The sequence below is a fragment of the Dendrobates tinctorius genome, unplaced genomic scaffold (genome assembly GCF_039654945.1).
Source record: "Dendrobates tinctorius isolate UK_male_01 unplaced genomic scaffold, ASM3965494v1 ptg000205l, whole genome shotgun sequence".
Taxonomy (NCBI): domain Eukaryota; kingdom Metazoa; phylum Chordata; class Amphibia; order Anura; family Dendrobatidae; genus Dendrobates; species Dendrobates tinctorius.
Genome location: NW_027361872.1, coordinates 568,588 through 595,411, shown reverse-complemented (window position 1 = coordinate 595,411; position 26,824 = coordinate 568,588). Strand labels below are relative to the sequence as shown.

Sequence of the window (26,824 nt, the reverse complement as noted above, 5' to 3'; positions counted from 1 at the left end):
ATACATCGCGGGAGAAATATAAAAGGTTTTTATGGGTGATACTTGGGTTGTCAGGGGGTTACATAAGTATTTAGGGAATGCATAGTTGACACTGAATAAAATGATAATTTTAGCTGGTAGGACAGAAAAGTAGTGACAGGTTCCCTTTAATTATTTGTACACACTATTAATTTGCCATTTGTACATATTTTGGTCACAGAAAGGATCCGTTTCAGCCATATATGGTTGTTATGAGTTGTATACTTTCACAGCCATTGGGCTGTTGTAAATGTTTTTAATATTTGGTCTTTTTGTGCATGTTGAATTTAATAAAGTCACTTGTCTTTTATCATGGTGATCCCTGCATATGAATACTCCTTATTCTTGTTTGCTTACATTTCCAACTCAGTATGCTTTAGGTAGATCCCATTAAACATTTTTGGTGGTGCCCACTACCCTTATTCTTTACTCCATATGGTGATCCCAGCAAGTACTGTCGAAATGCACGATCTTATGTTTATGGGGGCCTCATGGCTCTCCCCCGAAGTTGTTGGTTTTTGGTCTCTTAAATTTAAATGTCCAAACTTTTTGTTCTGCCTATAGATAATTTGCTGACAGAGGAATCTGGCAGTGGCTTAGAGAACATAAAAGTGCTCGGCCAATTCAAGCCTTCCTGACTGTGGAGGAGTCTAGGGAAATAGGGGTTGGTTGAAGGATCATTCTGACTTACGTTCCTTTTACTTATAAAATGTATCTGGTGTTCCACACGGGTGTGTAATTTACTTGTACTTACGTACAAGTTACATGTGGTATTATATATTTGTAAAGTATGAATTCACTAAACTTACGTATGAGTCCCATATTGTATTCTGTGCAGTGCAATATGAATTCCATGGAGTCCCATATGAGTGATCTATATCTTCAAATTTTTTTTAGCTTTAGGAACCAGTAATTAGGTAAAAAAAATTGGTACTCCAGCGTGTGCACTTGTTTGCATGGATGTAATTTTTTAATACATCTAAAGGTGGTGGACTGTGTTTTCGCATTCCTGCCTGTGAAGACACCAATTGCGTCGTGTATTACGTCATGCGCCTTTGTACATATTGCGTCATGTTAATTTTATTGCATTGTGGTGTCTACCTATGTAATGGATAGCGTGTGATATATATTGTTAGTATAATATTCATAGTACGTAGTTTAAGAAAGTTCTGCCCAGCAACAGAGATCAGGGTCAGAAGTAGTTAAGCATTAGAACAAGCCCACAGGAGGAGAGCTTAGTGATAAGGACAGGACTGTGCTTCCTGGATAGAGTGAGACAGTTTGGAGAGTTAAAAGAGTGCAGTCCTGCCAAGGGGTGATCCACAGCTAGAAGAGACTGGAGCGAGGAATAGTGAGATACTAAAGAAAGTCACTGAGAAGACTGAGAGACCTTCCATTAGGTGCTAGCAGATAAAACTCTGAGTCACGAGAATCCCAAATGCTGAAAGTAACAGACCTAAAGAGGACTGAGAGCATGGGACTAGTGGGGGTCACAGCAGTAGATCCAGGGCATCCAGAGTGATAGGATGCGGAACCGCTGAGCGAGTGAAGAGAAACTCACTGAACAGGACTGTGGCCCTGAAGCTGGATTGTGGCAACGTAGAGATGAAACAGATAATCTGTAGAGCCCTGGACAGAGGAAGGATATAGTGGGAATGAAAAGGCTTCTTGCTGTGAAGGAAACGTGCTTAAGACTGTGTACCTGATATCACTTGTACATAACCCTTATCAAGTTCAGTACAGTCCCCATATTTGAACAGAAGTCTCCATTATTAATGTGTGTAATTTATGGTCCTAGCCAGCCAACACGATCAGCTAAAGGCAGTCTGCATGGGTGTAAGGCCCACACAACACTAGTGCCAACACCCAGCCATGACCCACTCTTACATGTAGACCGCCGGGGCGTGACAGAAAACAAGTTCCTTGTCCGCAGCTATCGCCTCGCATCGCGTTACATATCTACTGACTTCTACATTGGTAAATACATCAGTGAGGTTCATCTTTTTCTGGTTTTGTGTCCTGTCCAGGAGATCATGGCGGGAGGGCCGATATTATTGGAGAGTGATTGGACATTAAAGGCTCATTCTTTGTTTTGTTATTGTGGTGATATTACTATTTTTATGTGGAGCTTGTTTAGAAGGGTCAACTAGATGTTGTACCCTTCCTGTAGTTGATGAATTTTCTGTCCTTTCTGTGTGTTTTGTAGACCAATCTTCAGCACGTGTTATGTGGGCATAGTTGGTCTGAATAATGAGTAGTTCTCCTAATATTATCTGGTCTATCTAATTTCACTTATCTTCAAGTTAATCGATTACGTATTGGTTATGGACTTCCTTTTGCCAAAATTACTAAATAATTTGTGCTGTTAAAAATAAAATTAAAAAAGTTTCCTCTTTAGCTGGCTTCTTATTGTTAACACAGTCTACATTGTTATTAATGAGTTTTGTGTTTGGGAAGATCAGCTGAAGATATGGTTGTTGTCACGGTCCCTCCCGCTGTCTGTCCCGTTGCGCGCACCTCCTGGCGCGCTCCTGCTTCTCGGCACGACCCCGTGCCTGGCCTCCGGGTATCTCGGCGTCGGGCGCCTGAGCACTGTGTGGATCCTGGCACTCAGGCCCCTGGGAGCAGTGACGCGGTGGCGCCGCCCCTGACATGGCGGCATCCACCGACTACTTATGATCGGCGTCAGGCCAGGTAAGACGCCTGACTATCGATTGCAGTGACGCTGTCTTCTTGTCAGCACTCGCTGTGTCCCAGGCCTTTCCTCGTTCCTCTGCCTCTAGTTGCGCTACCTCTGGTAGCTCTCTCCCTGCACCTCCAGCCTTTCCTTGTCCGCCTTAAGCTCCAGTGTCTTCCCTGTCCTGCCTCTCCTGTCTACCTGCCTAGTGTTCATACTTCCCCTGTTCGCCTGTCTTCTGCCTTGTCTCCCATTCAGAGTGTTACCTGTGCCTTACTCTCTGTTGCAGTCTCCAGCCTGTGCCACCCTCTGTGCCCCGCTTCTGTATGCTGCCCATTCTCCGTGGTCCCTAGGTCCTTCTGTGCCTAGCAGCTCTGATTCTTCAGTGTCTCCTTTCCAGCCTTTAGCCCCAGTCGTCCCTTCGGTTCCGGCTGTTGCGGTTCTGTCCTCCGTGGGTCTGCCCCTAACACTCCCTGTATAGGGGGTGGCCTCACCTGTGTCGCTCGCCCTCGGGGGCTCTGGAGCTGTGACCCAGAGGGTCCACTTCCGGGTTGTTCCTACATCTCCACTCTGTAACAGCAACCGTAACAGTTGTCTTCTGATGTGTGTTGGTTCGGAGCGCTGTTTTGGCTGCCTCAGTTGTATCTTCAACAGATTGTCCTATGAGCCTCCGCACAACAATTCTTTCTCAATCTGTTCCAAGACCGAAAATAAAGAGCACAAGGAGAAGACTGCTGGGCAAATAATGCTGGACACAAAAACATTTAGCTTTCAAATCACCAGTCATTTCCAGACATGAATATATAAACTCGCTCCCATACTGGAGAAATTGAGCTGTCTATCTAGTATCTAGTGTAACCTAATGGAAGTCGCTACCTTATAAGTCAATGTCTGACGCTAAAACTAGTCTTGTAGCATGACTAAGGACATATGTTACACCAGTTTCCACTAGGAGAGACACCCATCTACAGACAGCTGATATGGACTTGATGGACAATTTCTTTCCTCTTGGACGAGCGCTCCATTGGAAATGATTTTCCCTAGGAGACATTGGTTGACTTATAAGATTCTCTCCCTCTTGTGATTACCCCTAAAGCAAGCGAGCACAATCTGAGGCCCCATACGGTACGCCATTTTTCTCTGTGCGGCCATGAACTTGAACTTTATTGCAACCGATGACGATAGTTCAATCTGACAATGTGGCCCTCTGGCCAAAAAAGCCCAGTCCAAAAGCCAAATTGTCCATGCTGTGCTCGAGTTCCATTCTAGAATTGATCGGTTTCTGATTTTCTTGTCATGAAAAGCTACATACTGTATTTTTATACCTCCATTTCCACCACTTAATCAGTAAGCCAAGGCCAAAAATAGCAATAATTATTAGAATAAAAAAAAGAAAGACTACAGCAGTCACATGATTTTTCAACGCCTTTTTCTGGCTATTCTGAGCTCCCTTTTTCACCCAACATATTTAATTGGAATTCTCACTTTGGTCTTGTGATCAAGCACGTTAATGGCAGGTATGAATGTTGTATTAATCTGCTGACTAACAAAAAACATATTTGTTCAATGAGTTTTATAGTCTAGGTTTTAAAGTCAAGGTTATGTCTGCGAAACCAGGACCTAAGTTGGATTCTAAAATGTGACTGAAATGCGGTTGAATGAAAGGAGCCTTTGGTCCCGCATAAACATTGAAGTAAATTCATCTGACCTTGCCCGATATGGCCAGGTTTGGCTGAAAGTCTAATGTGTATGGGGTTCAGGTCTTCCAACTGTCCCACATCGGACAATGTAAAGGAGATAATAGTCGGGTTTGAATTTTCACATCCACCAGCAGATAAGCTGCAGTTAGAGCTGTCTGGCAGCTGCTTTCTCTGTTCATCCCTTTGGAAACATGAGTGCTCATATTTTTGAGGGGGTCAGGAGAAAGAGCTGATGACCGAATGAGCATTCATCCGCCACCGTCAGCAATCTTGTGTTTGGCCATTGTTACAGGAGAAATCTTAACGCCTTGTTCATGCTGTGACTATCCTGTAATTATCACCCTCTAGTTGAAGGTTAGTTACCCAAGTATACTTTCTTGGATGACTGGTGGTCACTCTTGTAATGATGGGCAACATTACACTTATACATTCTAGAACAAGGTCACAGATTAGTGCTCAGGTCCTTATCACTTTCTAGTACTTTAAAAATACTTTTTTTTTCTTAAATTAATAAATTTCCAAGGGGTTTCAAATGCTTATACAGCTCTGGCAAAATTTAAGAGACCACCACATCAAAACCCTTTCATGGGCAGCCCATTCTCCAGACCTGAACCCCATTGAAAACCTCTGGAATGTAATGAAGAGGATGATGGATAGCCACAAGCCTTCAAACAAAGAACTGCTTAAATCTTTGTGCCAGAAGCAGTGTGAAAGTTTGGTGGCAAGCATGCCAAGATGCATGAAAGCTGTTTTTGAAAATCATGGTTATTCCACAAAATATTGATTTTTGAACTCTTCCTGAGTTAAAACATTAGTATTGTTGTTTCTAAATGATTATGAATTTGTTTTCTTAGCATTATTTGAGGTCTGAAAGCACTGTTTTTTTTAAATTTTGACTCTCCTTTTCAGAAAATACACACAAAATTTATTGCTTGGAAATTCAGAGACATGTTTTCAGAAGTTTATAGACTAAAAGAACAATTTACATTTTACTCAAAAATCTATATATATAATCGTCTTATCGTGTCTGTCTGTAACCGGAATCCCTCGTTACTGATTGGTCGCGGCCCCCAGGCCTCGACCAATCAGCGACAGGCGCAGTCCTCAATTAGAAGGACGCACGCCACCACTACCGTCGGGAGATCAGCGGCACTAGCCGCTGATCTCCTGACGGTTGGCGCGGGTCATCTCCAGGCACACGGGCGTCAGCGGCGACGCAGCCGGGAGATGACCGGCGCTATCCGGTACCCTGGGTCCAGAGGAGAGGAGACTCCTCCGGACCCTGGGTACTATAAACGTGTAAGAAATAGAATTAAAATAAAAAAGAGTGATATACTCACCTTCCAACGGCCTCCGGACTTTTTCTCTCCTCTCCACGCTCCCGGCATCTTCCGTTCCCAGTAAGGCTTTGCACCAAAGACCGCTGATGACGTCGCGCTCTCGCGAGAGTAACGTCAGCAGCGATCTTTGGCGCAAAACATTACTGGGAACGAAAGATGCCGGGAGCGTGGAGAGGAGGGAAAGAGTCTGGGGGCCGTCGGATGGTAAGTATATCACTTTTTTTATTTTAATCTCCCGCTGGCCATATTCTAGAGTACCCGATGCTTTAGAATCGGGCCAGCAGCTAGTATACCTATAAAGAAAAAAACAGACAACCTGAACATTTGGACGTGGTCTCTTAATTTTTGCCAGAGCTGTATATAAACAGGTGGTGCTATAGAGTTCAAGTTCTCTCCCTCTTTAAAGAGGCAATTTGCAGATATCAAACCAAATATTCTTTTTCTCATTTGCAGATTGATTTGGAACCAGAAGGAAAAGTTTACGTGGTGATAGATCTCTCTGGCTCTTCAGGGGAAGGTAAGTGCTTTCTCCGTAAATTCCTTATCAAGGTGACACTTGTAGCGCTGAGTCCTTTAAACAAAGTGCTCGGGAATGTATTTTGTGTTACTTTTGTATATCTGAACTATACATAGCTGTGTTGTGGACAAAGTAGACTACAATCTGATTCATACAAACTCAGTCTAGAGATGTCGGAGTTTTGCTTTCGTGGCATCACCAAAGAGAAATAACTGAATAAAAGGGTAAAATTGTTTCTTGACAGAGGAGGAGAACCTGTGGTCTTGCAATTTGGATTTTAGAAGAACATACTCATTAAGTTAGTTATCTGATGAGCTTGCAGAGGGCATATACAAGGTGGGTCTGCAATGTGAATGGTTGTTTTCCTACGGTTGTTCACCTCTTTAGGCTGTGTGCCCACGATCAGTAATACTAGCATTCTGGATGCTTACTTTTGCTGGGTCCAAATCAATGTACAGTACAAGCACAGTGGATGGCATTAATAGAAATATTATGCCCACTGTGTTTTTTTTAAGCTGCATAATATCACATGGGTGCAGGTATCTGAGCCGCAGGATGTCAATTTCTCTTGCGTGAACGCTCAGTCTTCTACGCAGAATTTCCTGATAGACTTGCTTTACAAGTGGAAAACCTGCAGTTAAAAAAATGCATATGCGTTGTAAGTGCATTTACATAGGTGTTTTTAGCCTGTTTAACCTAATACATAAATGAATAATTAAAAAGTCCCCCTTATTTTTGATAACCAGTCAAGGTAAAGCATAAAGCTGGGGGCTTATAGTATCAGGCTGTCATGGTCTCTGTTTATAGGACCCTCCCCAGCTTAAAGATACAAGCCCGCAGCCACGCCATAATTGGCGCATCACATTAGGTGCACCAATTCTGGTGCTTTGCACGGCTCTTCCCTATTGCCCTGGTACGGTGGCAATCGGGGTAATGGTTTATGGGGTTAATGTTAGCTGTGTATTGGCAGCTGCCATCAAGCCTTGAGGTTTGTAACGGAGAGGTGTCTATCAGGCATCTCCATTACTAGACCAGTAGTAAAAAAGAAAATACACAAAAAACTCCACTTTATTTGAATAAAAACTCCCCCACATGATCCCTCTTTCACCACTTTATTTAAAAAAAATGAAACAAATCCCTTGCAGGTCCTCCGTAATCCACTGAATCCAATGTAGTCCAGAGAAGGATACCTGAAAAAAACATAAAAAGACAGAAATAAAAATAGGAGACAGTCCCTTGTTCGCCAATTTATTACCCAAAATGTTCCCTCGTACCCTGAACCTGTCTCCAGCGACTTTGAATAGCAGCAAATTTACTGCTATTCACAGGCGTCGAGTACTCACGACAACGCTCATAATCGTCGCTGTCTCCCCCTACAATCAGCGAGCCCTAATGGTTCTGATGAGTATTGTCATCTCTACCCAGCGCATGTGAATAGCAGTCACGTCACTGCTATTCACAGTTGCCTGATCGAGATTCGGGGAACATGGACTACGTCAGAGCTTCGTGGGGACATTTTGAGTAATAAATTGATGAACGAGGGACTGTCTCTTGTTTCTATTTCTGTAATTTTACAGTTTTCGGGTATCCATTTCTGGACTACTACGGATTCGGTGGATTACTTCAGACCTGTTTTTTTTTTCCTCCCCAATGAATTGGGGAATGTGGGATGGTGTGGGGGAGTCTTTATTGAAATAAAGTTTTTTTTCTGTGTGTTTTTATTTTTTATTACCAGGTTAGTAGTGGAGGTGTCTGATAGTCTCCCAGGACTTGATGGCAGCTGTGACTACACTGCTGGCATCAACCCCATAAACCAAAGTGCCAGAATTGGCGCATCTAGTGGTATGTGCCAAATCTGGGTTGGCTCTTCCTAGCCTGATAATATTAGTCCGAAGCTGTATGCTTTATCTTGGCTGGTTATCAAAAATAGGGGGTAGCCTATGTTTTTTTTTCATTTATTTATTTATATATTTATTAGGTTAATATTAAGTTGAGTGCTCTGGACCTCAGACTAGGCTGAAGCTTCACCTTCCAACAAGACAATGACCCTAAGCACACAGCTAAAATAACAAAGGAGTGGCTTCAGAACAACTCTGTGACCATTCTTGACTGGCCCAGCCAGAGCCCTGACCTAAACCCAATTGAGCATCTCTGGAGAGACCTGAAAATGGCTGTCCACCAACGTTCACCATCCAACCTGATGGAACTGGAGAGGATCTGCAAGGAAGAATGGCAGATGATCCCCAAATCCAGGTGTGAAAAACTTGTTGCATCATTCCCAAGAAGACTCATGGCTGTACTAGCTCAAAGGGTGCTTCTACTCCATACTGAGCAAAGGGTCTGAATACTTATGGCCATGTGATATTTCAGTTTTTCTTTTTTAATAAATTAGCAAAAATTTCTACATTTCTGTTTTTTTGCAGTCAAGATGGGGTGCAGAGTCTACATTAATGAGAAAAAAATAACTTTAGAATTTACCAAAAGGCTGCAATGAAGCAAAGATCCAAAATGGCCAACTTCAAAATGGCCACCATGGTCACCACCCATCTTGAAAAGTTTCCCCCCCTCCCATATACTAATGTGCCACAAACAGAAAGTTGATGTCACCAACCATTCCCATTTTATTTAGGTGTATCCATATAAATGGCCCACCTTGTATATTTTTGGACATCTAGTCTAACATACCAAAGAGAGACATAAACGCAATTGTCAAAAACACATTACGAAAACGTAAGGAAAAGCACAACTGAGCTGAGGTGTGGGATTCATGCAGAAATTCAGCTGCATGAAAGCCTGAGCAAACAGTGATCGTGAGAACGTACTCTAAGGGTAAGTTCACACTAGGCTTTTTTCAGTGTATTTTTTTGCAGCAAAACATGATCTCTTGGCAGGAAAGAAGCTGCAGAAAAAATAAGCAGGTTTTGACTGTTTTTTTTTTCGTGTATGTTTTTTGCTGCGTTTTTTGTCTCTTGTGCATGATAAAGTTTAATGTTGAAAAAAAGACCTATAGAATCAGGTTTTGGCACAAAAAAGCAGAAAAACCTGATACCTGCGTTTTTGGTGCGTTTTTTCACCACCCATTCATTTCAATTGGTGAAAAAGGCTGAAAAAACGATGAAAGAAGTGACATGCTCTATATCCAAAAAAATCATGCAAAGCACAAAATACCAATGACAAAAATTGCAAGCTGTGTGCATGAGATTTCTGAAATCTTGCTGGTACCATACAACGCAGATGAAAATTTGCATTAAAAAAAACACATGAAAAAAAAAACCCGCTGATAAAACGCCTAGGGTGAACTTAGCCTTGGGGTATATATACAGGAGCTGACTTAATGAAGCAGCTCCATCTTACTCTTGGTGCCTTTCTGGTATTTATTTTACTTATGTGTATATGTGCATTAAAATTAGCAAAAAGGTTTGCATTTTCCCAAGTCATTGGCTTTATTGCACCTGATAACTGTGCAGTCTGCAAACCTAAAACATGTACTTCCTCCATACCTATATATTTTTATTGTTCCAGTTCATTTTAAATTAAAAAAAAATATGATGCAGCTTTGCAAATAGTCTTCTGGAATGCAGAACTATGTGTCTCCATGGTAACAGACTACAGCAGTGCCCGTGTAGTCTTGTAGTATGATCCTGCAGTCATGCTCCTGCTCTCCTGTCTCCTTCTTTCTGTGACGGTATTTAGTCAGTAAACTGAAATAAAGTAGAAGGCAGATGAAAGAGACTATGTCTGCAAGATCAGACTACGGAAGGTTTGCTTGTAGTCTGTAGCCATGGAGACACCAAGTTCAGCATGATGCAAGATCAGACTACGGAAGGTTTGCTTGTAGTCTGTAGCCGTGGAGACACCAAGTTCAGCATGATGCAAGATCAGACTACGGAAGGTTTGCTTGTAGTCTGTAGCCATGGAGACACCAAGTTCTGCATGATGCTTCAACTGTTGTTTTATATTATACAGAGCAATAAAAATGGATATAAATGTATAACTGACCTTAAGGCTGCATAAAAGAATAAGTATGGACTGGGACAGTAAAAAAAAAAGAAAAAACATAAATACTGGGGCCGCTGGGATTTCGTCATTGTTCCTCAGTTGCTATTTATTTTGGAGGTATTTGTTTTGGCGATTCCTTACAGTTCCCGGTTTGGATGTGAGTGGTGTACCACATAATTAGAAAAGCAATTGTTATGCAACGTGGTTGATTCACAGCCGCCATCTGCTGTGGGGAATGTTTGTGCCAGCGCCTTGGCTTGGCTAAACGGGTGCGCTTTGCACTTCTCGCCCGGCTTTTGGTGTGATTTTTACACTCCAGTTTAATACAGTGCAAAGTTGTTAACAAATAGTTAATGATAATCTTCACTTCGCATGAATGACTCTTGTTTTCCTAACTTTGACAGCTAGTGTTTATGGACATTTGCTTCGGTTGCCCATTTTAGCAGCTTTATGTCACTGATGCTAAATAATTCCCGGCTGTTTCTGAGTATCGGTAACGGTGCTAAGCCTCTCCGTGGTTTTTCTAGACACTGTCTTTAGGAAAAGCACAACCCAAAACCCTTGGCCAAATTCCAGATTTGGTTCTTCAAAGGTATTAATGGGATATTTTTTGTAACTGGAAGATGGCAGATGACTATTACGTTGCTTTTTGGGCAATTTTTACCCATGATGCACAAAAATAATTCTAAATAATATATATTGTTTATGAATTGGTGTTTTGGCTAATGGATGGTTGGAAGAAGATTATGGCATTTATTCTACCCGAGGGTGGAGTGCAGATATTTGTGATCAGGTCAGGTTGTGGACTAACCAGGGACTTATCTTCTGAGATTCACTCAAATTTGTCAGGCAGATTCAAGTTAAGGGGTATTTTCATCTCAATGATCCTATCCTAATATACAGTAGGTGTAATCATAATAATAATAATATTAGCAAATACCTCCAATTAGAAATGTAGTATAGATCTTCTGATTTGCTGTCTCTCTTACCCCATGTACAGGGCATTGCAATAGCTTGTGACCACTAACAGCTAACTAACTAAGGCCGGTTTCACATTTGCGCTTTATAGCGCAGCGACGGCCTGTGCACGGCCGCCGCTAAGCCCCGCCCCCTGCCGGCTCCCTGCCCGCCCCTTCCGGTCATCGCCGCCTTCTAGCGCACATGGGTGCTTGCGATCTGCGCACCCTATCTTTAGCATAGGGTGCGCTGGCCGTGCGCTAGTAGGATTTTAGTGTGCGCTGCGCACTTTTGAAGGTGCGCCGTGCGCGCCAAAATGCAACATGCTGCGTTCGGCGCACACCGGCGCACCTTCAAAAGTGCACAGCGCACACTAAAATCCTACTAGCGCACGATCTGCGCACGCAATGCTAAAGATGGGGTGCGCAGATCGCAAGCGCGCATGTGCGCTAGAAGGCGGCGATGACCGGAAGGGGCGAGCAGGGAGCCGGCAGGGGGCGGGGCTTAGCGGCGGCCGTGCGCAGGCCGTCGCTACGCTATAAATTGCAAATGTGAAACCGGCCTTATATGTAGTAGGTGTAATAATAATAATAATAATAATAATAATAATAGTATTAGCAAATACCTTCAATTAGAAATGTCGTATAGATCTTCTGATTTGCTGTCTCTTACCCCATGTACAGGGCATTGCAATAGGCTAGGTAACCATGGTTGTGACTACTAACAGCTGTCACTATACGACTGGTGCTTCTTCTGTTTAAAGACATGTAGATGAATTTAATATCATTAGGGTTAGATTAGAAAAATACCATAAAAAGAAAGTCTTCATATTCTGGATCCACGCCAAGCGTTCTCCAGTCTCGAGGTATTACTTTTATTTCATGTGGCCTTAGAAAATACAAAGTCTATTAATTATGCCCTGTCTAAGCTCACTGTGATCTGCCAAGATCCCCCAGCTTGCTGCCATAGTAAAAATACACAACTTGTCTAAAAGCATTTCTGCCATAGATCAGCCACCTGCAACCATTCTGCCCAGAGCCGAGGTGCTATAAGGACAAAACGTGTAGGAAAGTTTCCATCCATGTACATTAACATTGATGATTAGAAAAGTCTGCAGAAGTTTCATGTAAACATGGTTAAGTTTCTAGCATTCTCTGTTTTATCATAAAAGTGAATATTTTACCTTGAATACAAAGTAATTTTAATCTAAAAAATGTGAAATTTTGTGCTAATTAATTTCCAAACATATCTTAAAAAGTACCTGTCGCTTGCCATGAATCCGAATTTTTTTTTACCCTGTCTAAATCCCACTGTTCTCCCGAATTCGACGTTGTTTTTCTCTTCTTCTTACTCCTTTCCATTCGTGAGATATGACCCTTTCTTCCCTGTATATAAATTAGTCTTTATAGCCAAGTAGGCGTGGTCCTCAAAAAGACTCCCATAGAAAAAAAATTAAGGCGCACACCCACTTGGTTAAAAAGACTGGATTTTACATACAGGGAACAGGAGGCCGTATCTCAGGAACAGAGAGGAGCAGCAGGAACAAAAGAAAGACCACATCAGATTGAAGAAAACAGAGATGTTCACACCAGGCTATCAAGATGACATCTCTATAAGACGCAGGTCTGTTGTAAAGTTTTCTTCTGTTTTTGGTAGGGATCTCCAAAACCTCATCAAAGACGTAGATGTAATTTCGTAATTAGAAATTTTCCTGTAACCTTTCCCATTTTCCAGGCCACATCCTCTCTATGCCCTGCTCACAGACCATTTACAGTGTCCTGAGGTTATGTATATACAGGCGTTTTTGAGGCATTTTTGTAGCAGAAACGGAGCAGAAACTGAGTGGAAACCTTCCAAATCTCAAAACTCATTCGGATGTCACTTTTTTAAGTACCATGTCTTGTGTTTGTGGTTTTGACGGAAGGAACACATACCCAGTGTCGGACTAGGGTGCCAAGGGCCCACCAGTAACCAACTCCAGGGTCCCACTTTTCAACTACATGCTAATGTGGCTTCATCCTTAATCACAAATTTAAATAACAAGGAGCTGGATAGATTGGTCAGTGAATGTCACCCATGTCTGTACATAGTGATTCAAGTATACTGTGCCGATTACTGCTCATATAAGAAGGTGGTGGCCTACTCTTACACAGGGGCCCGCCGGAAGATTCTCCTTTTCTTCTGTGGGTCAGTCCAACCCTGCACGTACCTATTAATAATCCATGTGGCTGGACCATGTGAAAAATTACACGGATGATACTCTTACCACTATGTCTGAGTCTGAATAATGCCTAAATTTGTGTTTTGATCTCCTGGGAGCTCTTGCTTTCCATAGTCTGACTGCTCTACCTGTAAAAAACCCTTTCCTATTTATTTAAATCACCTTTCTTCCACCCGTAATGAGTGCCCTCTGGTCCTTAGTACGGTCTTTGGAAGGAATAAGTCATGTGCCAGTCCTTGTACCGACCACACATATATTTATATATGTAAATGTGATCTCCTCTGAGGCGTCTTTTTTTCTAACCTAAACAAGCCCAACCTGTTATCATATGAGAGGCCTTCCATCCCTTGTAATAATCTAGATGCCCACCTTTGAACTGACTCTAATTTCTGAATGTCTTTTTTTTAAACCAGTTCCCATATTCTAGCTGTGGCCTCACAAGCGATTTATAAAGGGTTAACAGTACGTTGGGATCGCGGTATTTTATCTCTCGTTTTATACATCCTAAAATCTTGTTTGCTTTTGCGGCTGCTGCTTGACATTGAGTACTGCTGCTCAGCTTACTTGTAACCAGAATACCCAAGTCCTCCTGTTCTGTAGTCCGGAGTATACTTCAATTTAATGTATATGCAGCAATAGGATTACTCCGTCCTGTCGTACCTACATTAAATCTCATTTTTCAAGTGTTTGCCCACTCAGTCTTATCCAGATCGTTTTGCAATGTCAAGGTCAGATTTTAATATATTACATATGGTAGTTTGTTGTCGTCAGCAAAGACTGACACTTTACTCTGAATCCCATCCACAAGGTCATTAATAATGAGGTTAAAAATATTTGGTCCTAGCACAGATCCCTGCAGTCCCCTCTGCTGATCCCTGCGGTCCCTACTACTGACTATATCCCATGTAGAGAACATACCATTTATAACGAGTCTTTATTTCTTGTCATTTAGCCAATTCCTTACCCATCTGCCTATGGTTTTTGATTCTGTAGCTTCAGTATAAGGTTGTAATGTGGTACAGTAACAAATACCTTTGCGAAGTCCAGATAATCACATCATCCGCATCTCTTATAATGCCCTCAAAAACTTTGCACACTACTGTTGTCAGGCTTATCGGATGGTAGTTACATGGATCCACCTGTCAGGGCTGCTGCAATGCAGATAGGTGCAGGCTCCACTAGATGGCAGTAGAGTGGACAGAGAGCTGCACCCAAACAGAGCAGGCATCCAATGCAGCAGCCTGGCTACCACAAGTGGCAGCAGATTAGTCAGACAGGCCGAGTCAAGCAACACACTGTAGCGCTGTACAAAGCGGAATAGACAAACTCAGGGTCAGAGGCAAGCCGAGAAGGACAGTAGCGGTCAGGAGCGGATAAGCCAAAACACAAAAGACAGAAGCAGGTAAGGATACTAGCCAAATCAGAACGGGGAGGTCAATACACTAAAGGGGAACACTGAGTCAAAATGGGAATGGGGAAAAACCGAGACACGGGTTCAGGCAGAAAACGCAGGAGGACAAATCAGAGCTGTCAGAGTCAGCTACAGCAGCCCTAGGCAAACTGTAACCGACATAGCCTGCTGGAAGCAGCGGCGATAAATAGCAAACCTGAACCCAAACTGAGGCTGAGAAAGGTTATCCCCATCATGACCAGACCAGAAAAAAAAAAGAGAAAACAGGACTCCAACCCCTTTCTGGATCATGACACCACCTTCTTAGTTTAAATATCAGTACCACATCAGCCATCCACCAATCCTGTGGCACGACCCCTGTCATAAGAGAGTCTAAGAATATAAGATATAGCCATCTGTCAACTACTGGGATCAATTCCCTCAGTAGCCGTGGATGAATGACATATGGGTCGGGGGATTTGTCAGTGTTTAATTTTCTCAGACGCAGGCTTACTTCTGATCCCTGAAACAGTCAGTTAATTGGTGAACATGAATGGAAAGTGCCTGCTTAATATCTCAGCCTTTTCTTTGTCCTCTATAAGTATCTTGTTATTATCATTTTTTTAAGGGGCCGATTCCATCCATTTTTTTTTTCTTTTTGACATTGATGTATTTATTAACTTTTTGAGGACTTATTTTAATGTCACTGGCGATTTGCTTCTCTGTAGATAACTTTGCTAGCTTGATTTCTTTTTTACCTTCTTATTGAGATCTTTATTCTCCTGAAATTCTATTTCTGCATTCTCCGCATTCAAGATTTTGAATGCCCTTTGTTTTTGTCTAAATTTTGTACTGTCTTATTTAGTAATGATGGTTTCTTTTTATTCCCGGACATTTTATTAACAGATAATATAAGTTTTCTACAGGATTCTAGTAGTACATCCTTAAAGATGCTCCATTTATGTTCAGTATCCCCAAATTACAATGAGATGGTCCCGGTCTACATGATTAAAAGGAACTTTTTTAGCATGTAAACTGTCCCCAGTGCACTCAAATCAGCTTTGAAAAATCCCGATGTTGTGGCTAAAAAAATCCCTGTAATTCTGGCATTTTGATTTTACCATTTACCGATTTGTGTATTTGTGATTTTTTTTTCCATTGTTTTAATTTGAATGGGGCAAAAAGGGGGTGATTTGAACTGTTATATTTTTTTTAATATTTTGAAAAACTTTTTGTTTTTACTTTTTATATGCTTTAATCGTTTACTTAGGAGACTTCAAGCTTCGACCTTCTAATCAGTCCTGCTATTTGTAGCAAAAATGCTCATCTGCTTTGAGTACCGGCCACGGGGCGGCGCTCATAGCAGTTCAGCAACGACAACCACAGGAGTTTCCTGCAGACTTATTACATGCTTATTGTTTGGGGTGCTCTTTCCTACTTTGCCTGGGAAAACTTGCTAGCTGCGCCGGTTTCTAAAATACGTTGCGTGCACATATTTTTATAAAAGTCCAGGAAGTCTAAAACAGTGTTAAGAAAGCTGTGTAAAGGGCATGTCACACTAAGAGATATTGCTAGCAATATCGCTATAACTAGTGACGTTATAGCGATATTGCTAGCGATATCGCTGTGTCTGATACTTACCAGCGACCCGCTCCCCCGCTGTCCATCGCTGATCGCGCGAGAACGTTCAGGACTTTTTCTCGTCGTCAGCTTCCTGTGGCGCTTCCTGCTGTGAAGACGAGCGACGCGTGGAGCCGGGCGGGAGGACGCAGGATCGCCTGGTGTGACAGGTAAGTAGCGATCCCCGTCCCCAGCGATGTCGCTAGTGAGATCTGCCTGTGTGGCAGCTCACTAGCGACTACTTAGCGATGTACCAGCGATCCTGACCGCGTCATATCGCTGGTCGGGATCGCTGGTACATCTCTAAGTGTGACAGTACCTTTACTGTAGCAGAGTGTATCTTTTGAGAATTCACTGGTACACAGGAGAACTAACACTGAGCAAGTTATCTTGAGTAAACAGCATTTACCTCTTATGGGTAAACATGAGATAAGAATTCAGAAGCACACAGCCATGCTGCTGGCATAATACATTCAAAAGTGAAAGTAAAACTAAACAATAACGAGAGCTTCCCTCCCCACAATATAGCAAACATTTAACTTCACACTATCGCCATCTGCTGTCAGGCTAGTGTAAAGTCCTCCTTTACATAAACAATAAGTCAATTTCAGTTGCATATGCCAACACCCTTTCTCAACAGTAAGGACTTATTCAGTCAAACCCAACTTTTTTATTAGTCTCTGGTGTTTATCAGCATTCAACGCCTTCGTGAAGATGTCTGCTGTCATTTCTTCAGTAGGATAATCCTTCAAGAAATTATACTTCACATTTCCCAAGTCTTTGATTTCAAAATGTCGCTTCAGGATTTTTAGAATGTTTTCTTTATCCCTTTCTTGTTCAGAACAAATCAAAATGTCGTCTACATATATGAGTACGTACATCCATCTATTCATCAGCCTTTTTGTGTACAAGCATGGATCAGCTTTGCTTCTTTGAAAATTTTCATTTGTAAGCACTTCCGTGATTTTGTCATTCCACGCATTAGCTGCTTGCTTTAAACCATATATGCTTTTCTGTAATTTGCAAACTTTGTTTGGGTTTCTTTAATCTTTGAATCCTTGAGGTTGTTCCATGTAAATGTCTTCTGTTAAATCTCCATTCAAAAATGCTATGTTTACATCCAGATGTATTAGTTCCATCTGTTTCATTGATGCAACTGTAAGTAACGTACTTATTGTAGTATGTTTGATAACTGGAGCAAATGTCTCATCATAGTCTTCTCCATATTTTTGAGAATACCCTTTAGCTACAAGTCTTGCTCGGTATCTTTCAGGTGTGTCATCTGTTTGGTATTTTACTTTAAAAATCCACTTACATCCTATGGCTTTTCTTCCTTCTGGTAAATCTGTCAGTGTCCATGTATGTATTTGAGTCATGCATGGATTTCATTTTTGTTTCTGTTGCTTCTATCCATTTATTAGCTTCTTCTTTAGGGAGTTTAGATATGTCTTCCCAAGAAGTAGGTTCATAAATTTTACTTGTGCTTGTCTTGCATGAGAGACGTTTTGGTGGTTTACATTTGTTCTCTCTCATTGAACGTCTTGGTTCTGTGTCTGTTTGTAGTTGTATTTCTTCATTTTCAGTATTCTGTTCTTCATCAATTTCAACTACTTTCTCATCAGATACTTCTTCAGCTATGTCAATGCTGTTTTTCTCATTTTTTGTGTCAATTGAAATCATAGTGTCTTCATTTAGCTCCTCAATGAATGTCACACTGTTACTCACTGTGACTCTGTCTGTTTTGGGATCTAGGATTCTGTATCCCTTGCAATTTTCACTATATCCAACAAATATTCCCTCTATGGATCTGTTTTGAAGTTTGGAATGTTTTTCTGTTGGAATGAATACAAAAACTTTACATCCAAAAACTTTTAAATGATTGACACTTGGTTTCATACCTTGCCACAGTTCATATGGAGTTTTCTTCAGTTTTCTGGAAAAAAGTCTGTTCTGTAGATATGTAGCTGTCATTGCTGCCTCACCCCAATATTTCTCTGGTAGTTTGGAATCTGTCAGCATACATCTCATAATTTCTGTCAGAGTTCTGTTTTTCCTTTCTGCTACTCCATTTTGTTCAGGTGTGTACGGAACAGTTTTCTGGTGTTCTATACCATTTTGCCTTAAGTAGTTTTCTATTTTGTGACCTGTAAATTCACCTCCATTATCACTTCTGATGACAATTGGCTTCCTTTGAAATTTGTTACCCAACCTTGTTACATAGTCTACAAGTTTATCACAAACTACACTTTTGAGCAATCTGTTATCTTTAGATCTTTTGTCAGTTCTTTTCTTTGTAGTTCCCTTATACTGTCAGGGTGTCTTTGTCCTAGACGTCTATGCCACATGTGAATACAGTTCTTGTGATCATGTGTACATACCTTCATCTGTTCCTTTGGTGTATCAAGATGATAAAATTGTTCATCTGCCTTGACATTGGTTATCACCTTGTTTCCTGCTAGAATTGCACACTCATTGTCTTTGAATTTTACAGTGAGTCCATTGGTTGTTAAACACTTCACAGATAACAATCCGCCTTCCAATTTTGGAACATACAACACATTCTGTACAAGTATCTTTGAATCTTGTCCAGACTTGTTTGACAGTTTAGCATACCTTGTCATATACCTGCTGCAGTTATTTTGCTTCCATCTGCAAGATAAATGGCTTCGTTCTTATATAAATCAAGTTCAGTGAAGAAATTCTTGTGTTATGATTGAGTCACCGAGGAGGAAAAAACAAAACACAAGCTCAGCCCAGAAAATCGGAGAGGTTGGAATTTAGCGGATTGCCGACCCCTAATCCTATCACACAACTAGCAGTAGGCGTGTAGCCGTGGAGTTTTCCTACGGTGATCCTAGACACCTCGTCACAGCCGGAGATCTACACAAGCCTAAAGAGAGAAAAAGGAAAAACTGACTGCCCCAGAGCAGACCCAAAAGCAATAGGCAGCCCCCAACATATAATGACGGTGAAGCAAGATGAAAACACTAACACAGATAGAAAGATAGGTTGAGCAAACGATGGGGCCCAAGCTAACTAAAAATGACAGGATAGAAAAGCTGCTGTCTGCAATCCGATAAAACCCTGCTAAAAAATATTACCAACACAACTGATAAGCAAAAAAGGACCCTGAAGTCACTAGACTTCAAACCCTATAATATCAGCACTCAGAATATTCTGGAAGCAGAGCAAAAGAGAACACTGATCAAGGAAAAAGAATCCAGCACACCCCCGGCCGGGGATGGCTGAACTCCAAAAAACAAGGTAAACAAAACCAAAACTAATAAGTTCAATAGCAGAGCAAAAACTTATCTTTGGGAAGCAGGAATCAGACTGGTCTCCAAGAATCCAGCAGAGAAATCACCAGCGACTCAGAAGGGCGTCGGCTACCTTATATCCAGTCAGAAGTTCCCGTTACCCAGTCACCATCCACCTGATCAGGTGTTTGGTAATCAGCCTCACTACCTTCCTTCACCAGAAGAGGGAGATCCTCGGACACAAAAGATGAATGAACAGATGAGCTCACAACACTTTGCTCCTGAATCAATAAACCAACCAAGTGATGATTTCTTGTCTGTTACTTTAAATGTGCCATTCCAATTATTCTCACGTGAATCAGAAATTGTATTTTTCACTTTCTGTGTATGCTCTTTATGTTGTAATTTTTGTTGTTCTGCTTTCCATATGGTACAGTCTTTCTTTAAATGACCTTTTTTCTTACATCTGAAACATTCTCTTGTCTCTTTATTATAGGGTTTTTTAAATTTTGTAGCTTTAAGAGCGTTTCCACTGTCCTTTTCAGTAGAAGAATCATTTGTCTGTTTTTTTCTTCTCTGATATTCATCTATTAGTCTGGTTTTCACAAAATCTAATGTGATGTAATTTTCTGGTCTTGTCTCTAGGGCATTTATCAAGGCTGTATACGAATCTTGTAAACTGCACAATAATATTGCTGCTACATGACTTTCTTTAATGTCTTCACCAATAGACCTTAGCTGTGATATTACTTCCATCATTGAGAATATGTGCTTCTGCATATCGTCATTTGCACTCAATCTCATACTGTAAAGCTTTCTTAATAGAAATAACTTGTGGTTTAAACTGGGTCTTTCATGTAATTTTCTTAATGTGTCCCACATTCCTTTCGCTGTTTCTTCATTTCTTATGTGTATTAATTGAGCATCATCCACTAAAAAGCTAATGGTGGCTCTAGCTTTTCTATTCTTTCTATCCCATGTCTGATTATCTTCATCAGGTCTATCTGTAGTGATTACTTCCCATAAATCATCTTTAGATAACAACATCTCTACTTTGAATTTCCATAACTGATAATTTTCACTGTTCAGCTTAGCTACTGTGAGTTTCAGCTCAGTGCTGCACATCATTTTTATATAATCTTACTTGTTTTATGAACATATTCTTCTTTCTTCTTGAGAATTCCTGTATATCCTGTGTCTGTGATTCTCTGTAATTATCTCCAGTGTGCGGCCATCCAATTCCTGAAACATAAATTCCTTTGTCCCTCTGTATGTGGATTTTTTTTTTCAGTCTCCGTTCACTGGGTTTTATCTCCTTCTGTTAACAGCTTATCTGCTTCTCCGGTGTCTGGATTTATTGCTTGGAGTTATCTTCTGGGTGTCTCTGTCCTGGGTGTCTAGGCCCATAACCTGTAGCAGAGTGTATCTTTTGGTACATGGGAGAACGTCACTGAGCAAGTTATCTTGAGTAAACAGCATTTACCTCTTATGGGTAAACATGAGATAAGAATTCAGAAGCACACAGCCATGCTGCTGGCATAATACATTCAAAAGTAAAAGTAAAACTAAAGAATAACGAGAGCTTCCCTCCCCACAATATAGCAAACATTTAACTTCTTCACACTATCGCCATCTGCTGTCAGGCTAGTGTAAAGTCCTCCTTTACATAAACAATAAGTCCATTTCTGTTGCATATGCCAACAGTAACATCCATTGTAGGATTTGTAATTCAGGCCATGTTGGTTGGGTTTCCCAGAAACAAAACCACTTTTTTTTTTTTTTGCAATTGTATGTTTTTATACATCTTTTTAAAAAAGTGTCTTAAAATTGCTTGAACAATATTTTGCACCTTCTTGGCTCATTTGGCTCCATCCCAGTTACCTAATGGAACATTTGGCAGCTACCGTGATTTCAGAGTAGGTAGAGATCGATGATGCTTGTCGGACTGAGTTTTGATCATATGTAAGTGCCGTGTATCTTTTATAGTTTATTACAGAAGATTAACGATCCCATCTGGCTTCATAGTACTTCAGCGGAAACTGCTGAAATAAATGTCACTGAGTGTATAATCGAGCCCTGGATTACCAACTATCAGGGTAGATTCTCTATTGGGGCATGTATAAAAAATTGAATTCCTGAATGCTAAAAATTTTAGTTATTTTTTTTTAGGATTTCTTGTAAAAACTAATTTAGTCAGTATGCTTCTCGGGTCCACCATTAATTCACAGATTTCCTTATCCTAAATTATTTTTAACAGTGTTTATATGCATAAGAAGTGTAGTTTGCACGTTGCTTTAAATGCAATATGTCAGTAGGTTTTTCTGTGTAATCTGAGAGCAGAAAGATGTAGGGGCTTAGACCCTTATATCAGTGATGTGTCACTTACTCGGCTGTGTGCTGCTATTTTAATGCAATTAGCGTTTTATCAACAGGATATTATCACTACACGACTAGCTGTCTAGGTCTGCAGCAGAGAAAACTGTGATTGAATCAAAATGACAATATGCAAACCAGCAAGTGACATCACTGGAATCAGGGTCTTAGACACTTGTCCCGGGTCTGGGCCCTGCTCCCTACACCCCGATTTGCTAAACTTTGTTGTGCTCCATATCAGGCTTTGTAAGTAGCCCAGTGTGCTCCTGTTTGATGATCTATCCATACCTGCCTAAGGCACACCAAGACACACGTTGTACAATTATTGTAAGACTTTCTAGTTGCACCGGAGTCCTGTATGTTACCAGTTCCTGGTCTTCCAGGATATCTGCTACATGTCCACCTGCGGCTCCAAGGACGTCTCTTGTCCGCTTCTGGCTTCCAGGACCTCTTCTACCTTTTCCTGGTCTTCAAGGAACTCTGCTATCTGTTCCCCATCTTCCAGGACCTCTGTTACCTGCCTGCGGTCTGCTGGAGTCTCCGATCTGCCTGTGGCTTCCAGTGCCTCTGCTACCTGTTTGCAGTTTCCCGTACCCCTGCTGCCTGTCTGTGGTCTCCTGGATGTCTCCGAACTGCCTGCATCTTCCAATGCATCTACTACCTGTTTCCTGCATGTTTGATCTGCCTGCAGCACCGACGTCTGTGTGCCAACTGGACCTTGGACTTCGAGGATCCACCTCACAGCTAGTGAGCCTGACACAAGGTCTCATTCCCAACATCATGCTGCTCTCAGATTAGATAGCAAAAACCTACTGACAGATTCCTTTTAATAGGTTAAGGGGCCTAAAATTGTATTTAGTTAGTTTAGTATTTCCCCCTATAGATTCCTGAGATGTAAATACAAATATAATTTCTGAACCTAGCCTAAATCAAGACACTAAATCACAGACAAATATGTAGATTTCAGAAAAAAAGGTATTCCAACTTTTTAATAATAGTTAAAGGGTTATTACCTCTCAGTTCAGTCCCTCCCAAAAAAAAAAAAAATCACAGGATACAGGATAACTTGCTGATCTCTGCTGAGACTCCAGTTACTGTGACACCTTGCCCAAGGCTCTGGAACTATGAGAATGGTGTTGCCGCTGGACCTTTGTCTTCTATCTCCTATCTTCCTTGATTTCCTCCTGCTTTGCCGTTCTTCACTAGGCCTCTCACAATCACTTGGGGCGCAATGCACATCGTTGGTCTTAATTTCTTAGTTGCGCCTCGTGATGGCATGGGTTTTTTGAAGAATGGAGGTGTCAGAGACACTAAAAAAGAGAGGAGCTGTTTGGAGGACCAGTGGTGTTGGAAGCAGGGCTGCCACTAGGAATTTCGGGGCCCCGTACTGGCAAAATTTTTGTGGCCCCCTTGAGACACCACCCAGGCTCCATCCCAGCCCCGCCCTCCACCCCTCGAACTGTCCACAGCCCTACTGCTCTCTCTTCTCACCAATCACACATTAACAGTTCCCATCTCCAGATCACACACATAGCCAGCAGCTCTTGTTATGGCCAAAAGATTTTTTAAATCTGCCACCACAAGGTAGACTCTTTTTTCTGGGCCCTACTCTACTCTAACCTATTAAACATTTGCTAAAATATCCAATACAATTTAGGTATATTTTTTATTTATTTTTCAATTTTTAAAATGACCAATAATATCACATCCAAAGGGACAAATACCACCACACCATGCCCAGACACCATATTACCACCACATGGTGACCAATAATACCACATATAAGGAACAAATACAGCCATACCATGTCCAGACCACATATTACCACCAGTGACAGAATAATAGCACATACAAGGGACAAATACACCGCACCATGACCAGACCACATATTACCAGCACATGGTGACTGGATACTACAATATTGATAGTTAATAAAAAAACATATTACTATCACCATAAGTGCCATTATACACAGGAGATCTGTACTTAGTATGTAGTGTCTGTGTACAGGTAATACAGTGATCACCAGTGACATTATACACAGGAACTCTGTATATAGTGTGTACAGGTAATACAGTGATCACCAGTGACAGTATACACAGGAGCACTGTATATAGTGTCAGTGTACAGGTAATACAGTGATCACCAGTGACATTATGCACAGGACCTCTGTATATAGTGCCAGTGTACAGGTAATACAGTGATCACTGGTGACATTTTACAAAGGCACTCTGTATATAGTGTATAGTGTCATTGCACAGGTAACACACTGACTCACCAGTGACGTCTCTAGGTAAAGTCCTTCATCTTTGCTTTTCATCTTTCATCCAGCACAGATCGCCATCACGTCTTCCAGCCAGGGCTCGTCTCTGCAGGAAATAACACAGTTATCTAGAGCTCCACTTGCAGAACACATTACTTAATTTTTTTCCCAACTTCTACACTACACCAGATGAAGAAAAAAAAGGTGACATAGTGTCACTCTGCACAGTAGTAGAGCCTCCCCCCATTTAAAACAGTATCCTCAAAAAAATTAAATAAATACATCACTGCAGTAATAATTTCCCTTAATTAGCCCCTATGGTAATAATTTCCTCCATCCTGGCTCCAGTCATATTTTCTCTCATCCTGCCCTCAAGAGTATCCATTCTGCCCCCCCCCCACATTATCTCCAGATCCTGCCCCATCTGTCTACATCGTATCCATGCTGCCCCATGATCCTGCACCATGTGTCTCCCATCCTGCCCCATGTGTATCACATTCTTCCCCCTCCTGTGTCTCACTGACACATTCTGCCCCCTCCTGTGTCTCACTGTCACATTCTGCCCCCATGTCTCACATTCTGCCCCCTCCTGTGTCTCAATGTCACATTCTTCCCCCTCCTGTGTCTTAATGTCACATTCTGCCCCATGTCTTGAATTCTGCCCCCATGTCTTGCATTCTTCCCTCATGTCCTGCAATCTGCCCTCATGTCTCACATTCTGCCCCCATGTCTCACATTCTGCCCCCTCCTGAGTCTCACTGTCACATTCAGCCCCCTCCTGTGTCTCACTGTCACATTCTGCCCCCATGTCTCACATTTTGCCCCCTCCTGTGTCTCACTGTCACATTCTGCCCCCATGTCTCACATTCTGCCCCCTCCTGTGACTCACTGTCACATTCTGCCCCCTCCTGTGTCTCACTGTCACATTCTGCCCCATGTCTCACATTCTGCCCCCTCCTGTGTCTCAATGTCACATTCTGCACCCTCCGGTCTTACTGTCACATTCTGCCCCCATGTCTGCATTCTGGCCCCATGTCTTGCATTATGCCCCCATGTCTTGCATTCTGCCCCCACGTCCTGCATTCTGCCCTCACATCCTGCATTCTGCCCTCACATCCTGCATTCTGCCCTCATGTCTCACATTCTGCCCGCATGTCTCGCATTCTGCCCCCTCCTGTGTCTCACTGTCACATTCAGCCCCCTCCTGTGTCTCACTGTCATATTCTGCCCCCATGTCTTGCATTCTGCCCCCATGTCTCACATTCTGCCCCCTCCTGTGTTTCACTGTCACATTCTGCCCTCATGTCTCACATTCTGCCCCCTCCTGTGTCTCAATGTCACATTCTGCCCCCTCCTGTGTCTTACTGTCACATTCTGCCCCATGTCTTGCATTCTGCCCTCACATCCTGTAATCTGCCCTCATGTCTCACATTCTGCCCCATGTCCATTCTGCCCCCATGTCTCACATTCTGCCCCCTCCTGTTGTCTCACTGTCACATTCTGCCCCCTCCTGTGTCTCACTGTCACATTCTGCCCCCATGTCTCACATTCTGCCCAGATGTCTCACATTCTGCCCCCTCCTGTGTCTCACTGTCACATTCTGCCCCATGTCTCACATTCTACCCCCTCCTGTGACTCACTGTCACATTCTGCCCCCTCCTGTGTCTCACTGTCACATTCAGCCCCCTCCTGTATCTCACTGTCATATTCTGCCCCCATGTCTTGCATTCTGCCCCCATGTCTCACATTCTGCCCCCTTCTGTGTCTCACTGTCACATTCTGCCTCCATGTCTTGCATTCTGCCTCCATGTCTTGCATTCTGCCCCCATGTCTGCATTCTGCCCCCATGTCTGCATTCTGCCCCCATGTATTTCATTCTGCCCCCATGTCTTGCATTCTGCCTCAATGTATTGCATTCTGCCTCCATGTATTGCATTCTGCCCCCATGTCTTGTGTTCTGCCCCCACGTCCATTCTGCCCCGTGTCTCACATTCTGCCCCATGTCCATTCTGCCCCCATGTCTTGCATTCTGCCCCATCATATCTGCATTCTGCACCCATGTCTGCATTCTGCCATGTCTTGTATTCTGCCCCCATGTCTTGCATTCTGCCCCCATGTCTTGCATTCTGCTCCCATTTCTTGTATTCTGTCCCCATTTCTTGCATTCTGCCCCCATCATGTCTGCATTCTGCCCCCATCATGTCTGCATTCTGCCCCCATGTCTCGCATTCTGCCCCATGTCTCGTATTCTGCCCCATGTTTGCATTCTGCCCCCATGTCTCGCATTCTGCCCTTATGTCTGCATTCTGCCCCCATGTCTCGCATTCTGCCCCCATGTCTGCATTCTGCCTCCATGTCTTGCATTCTGCTCCCCATGTCTTGCATTCTACCCCGTCTTGCATTTTGCCCCCGTGTCTACATATTTGGCCCTGTGTGTCTCCAATCCTGCGCCCTGTATCCATATTTGCCCCGTGTCTCCAATCCTGCGCCCT

General features: G+C 42.3%; 1 protein-coding gene across 3 annotated transcripts in view; it reads left to right on the top strand.

The window, feature by feature from the left end:
* The window catches only part of PRKCE (protein kinase C epsilon), a 483,682-nt gene that overhangs the window by 170,808 nt on the left and 286,050 nt on the right, over positions 1 to 26,824 (top strand). For 2 of the 3 annotated variants that reach the window (XM_073553989.1, XM_073553990.1), the window contains exon 2: positions 6,189 to 6,252. The exons of the other annotated variant lie outside the window; for it this stretch is intronic. In XM_073553989.1, coding sequence (XP_073410090.1) covers positions 6,189 to 6,252 — 64 coding nt within the window. The remainder of the gene's footprint in view (positions 1 to 6,188; positions 6,253 to 26,824) is intronic. 3 annotated transcript variants of the gene reach the window in all.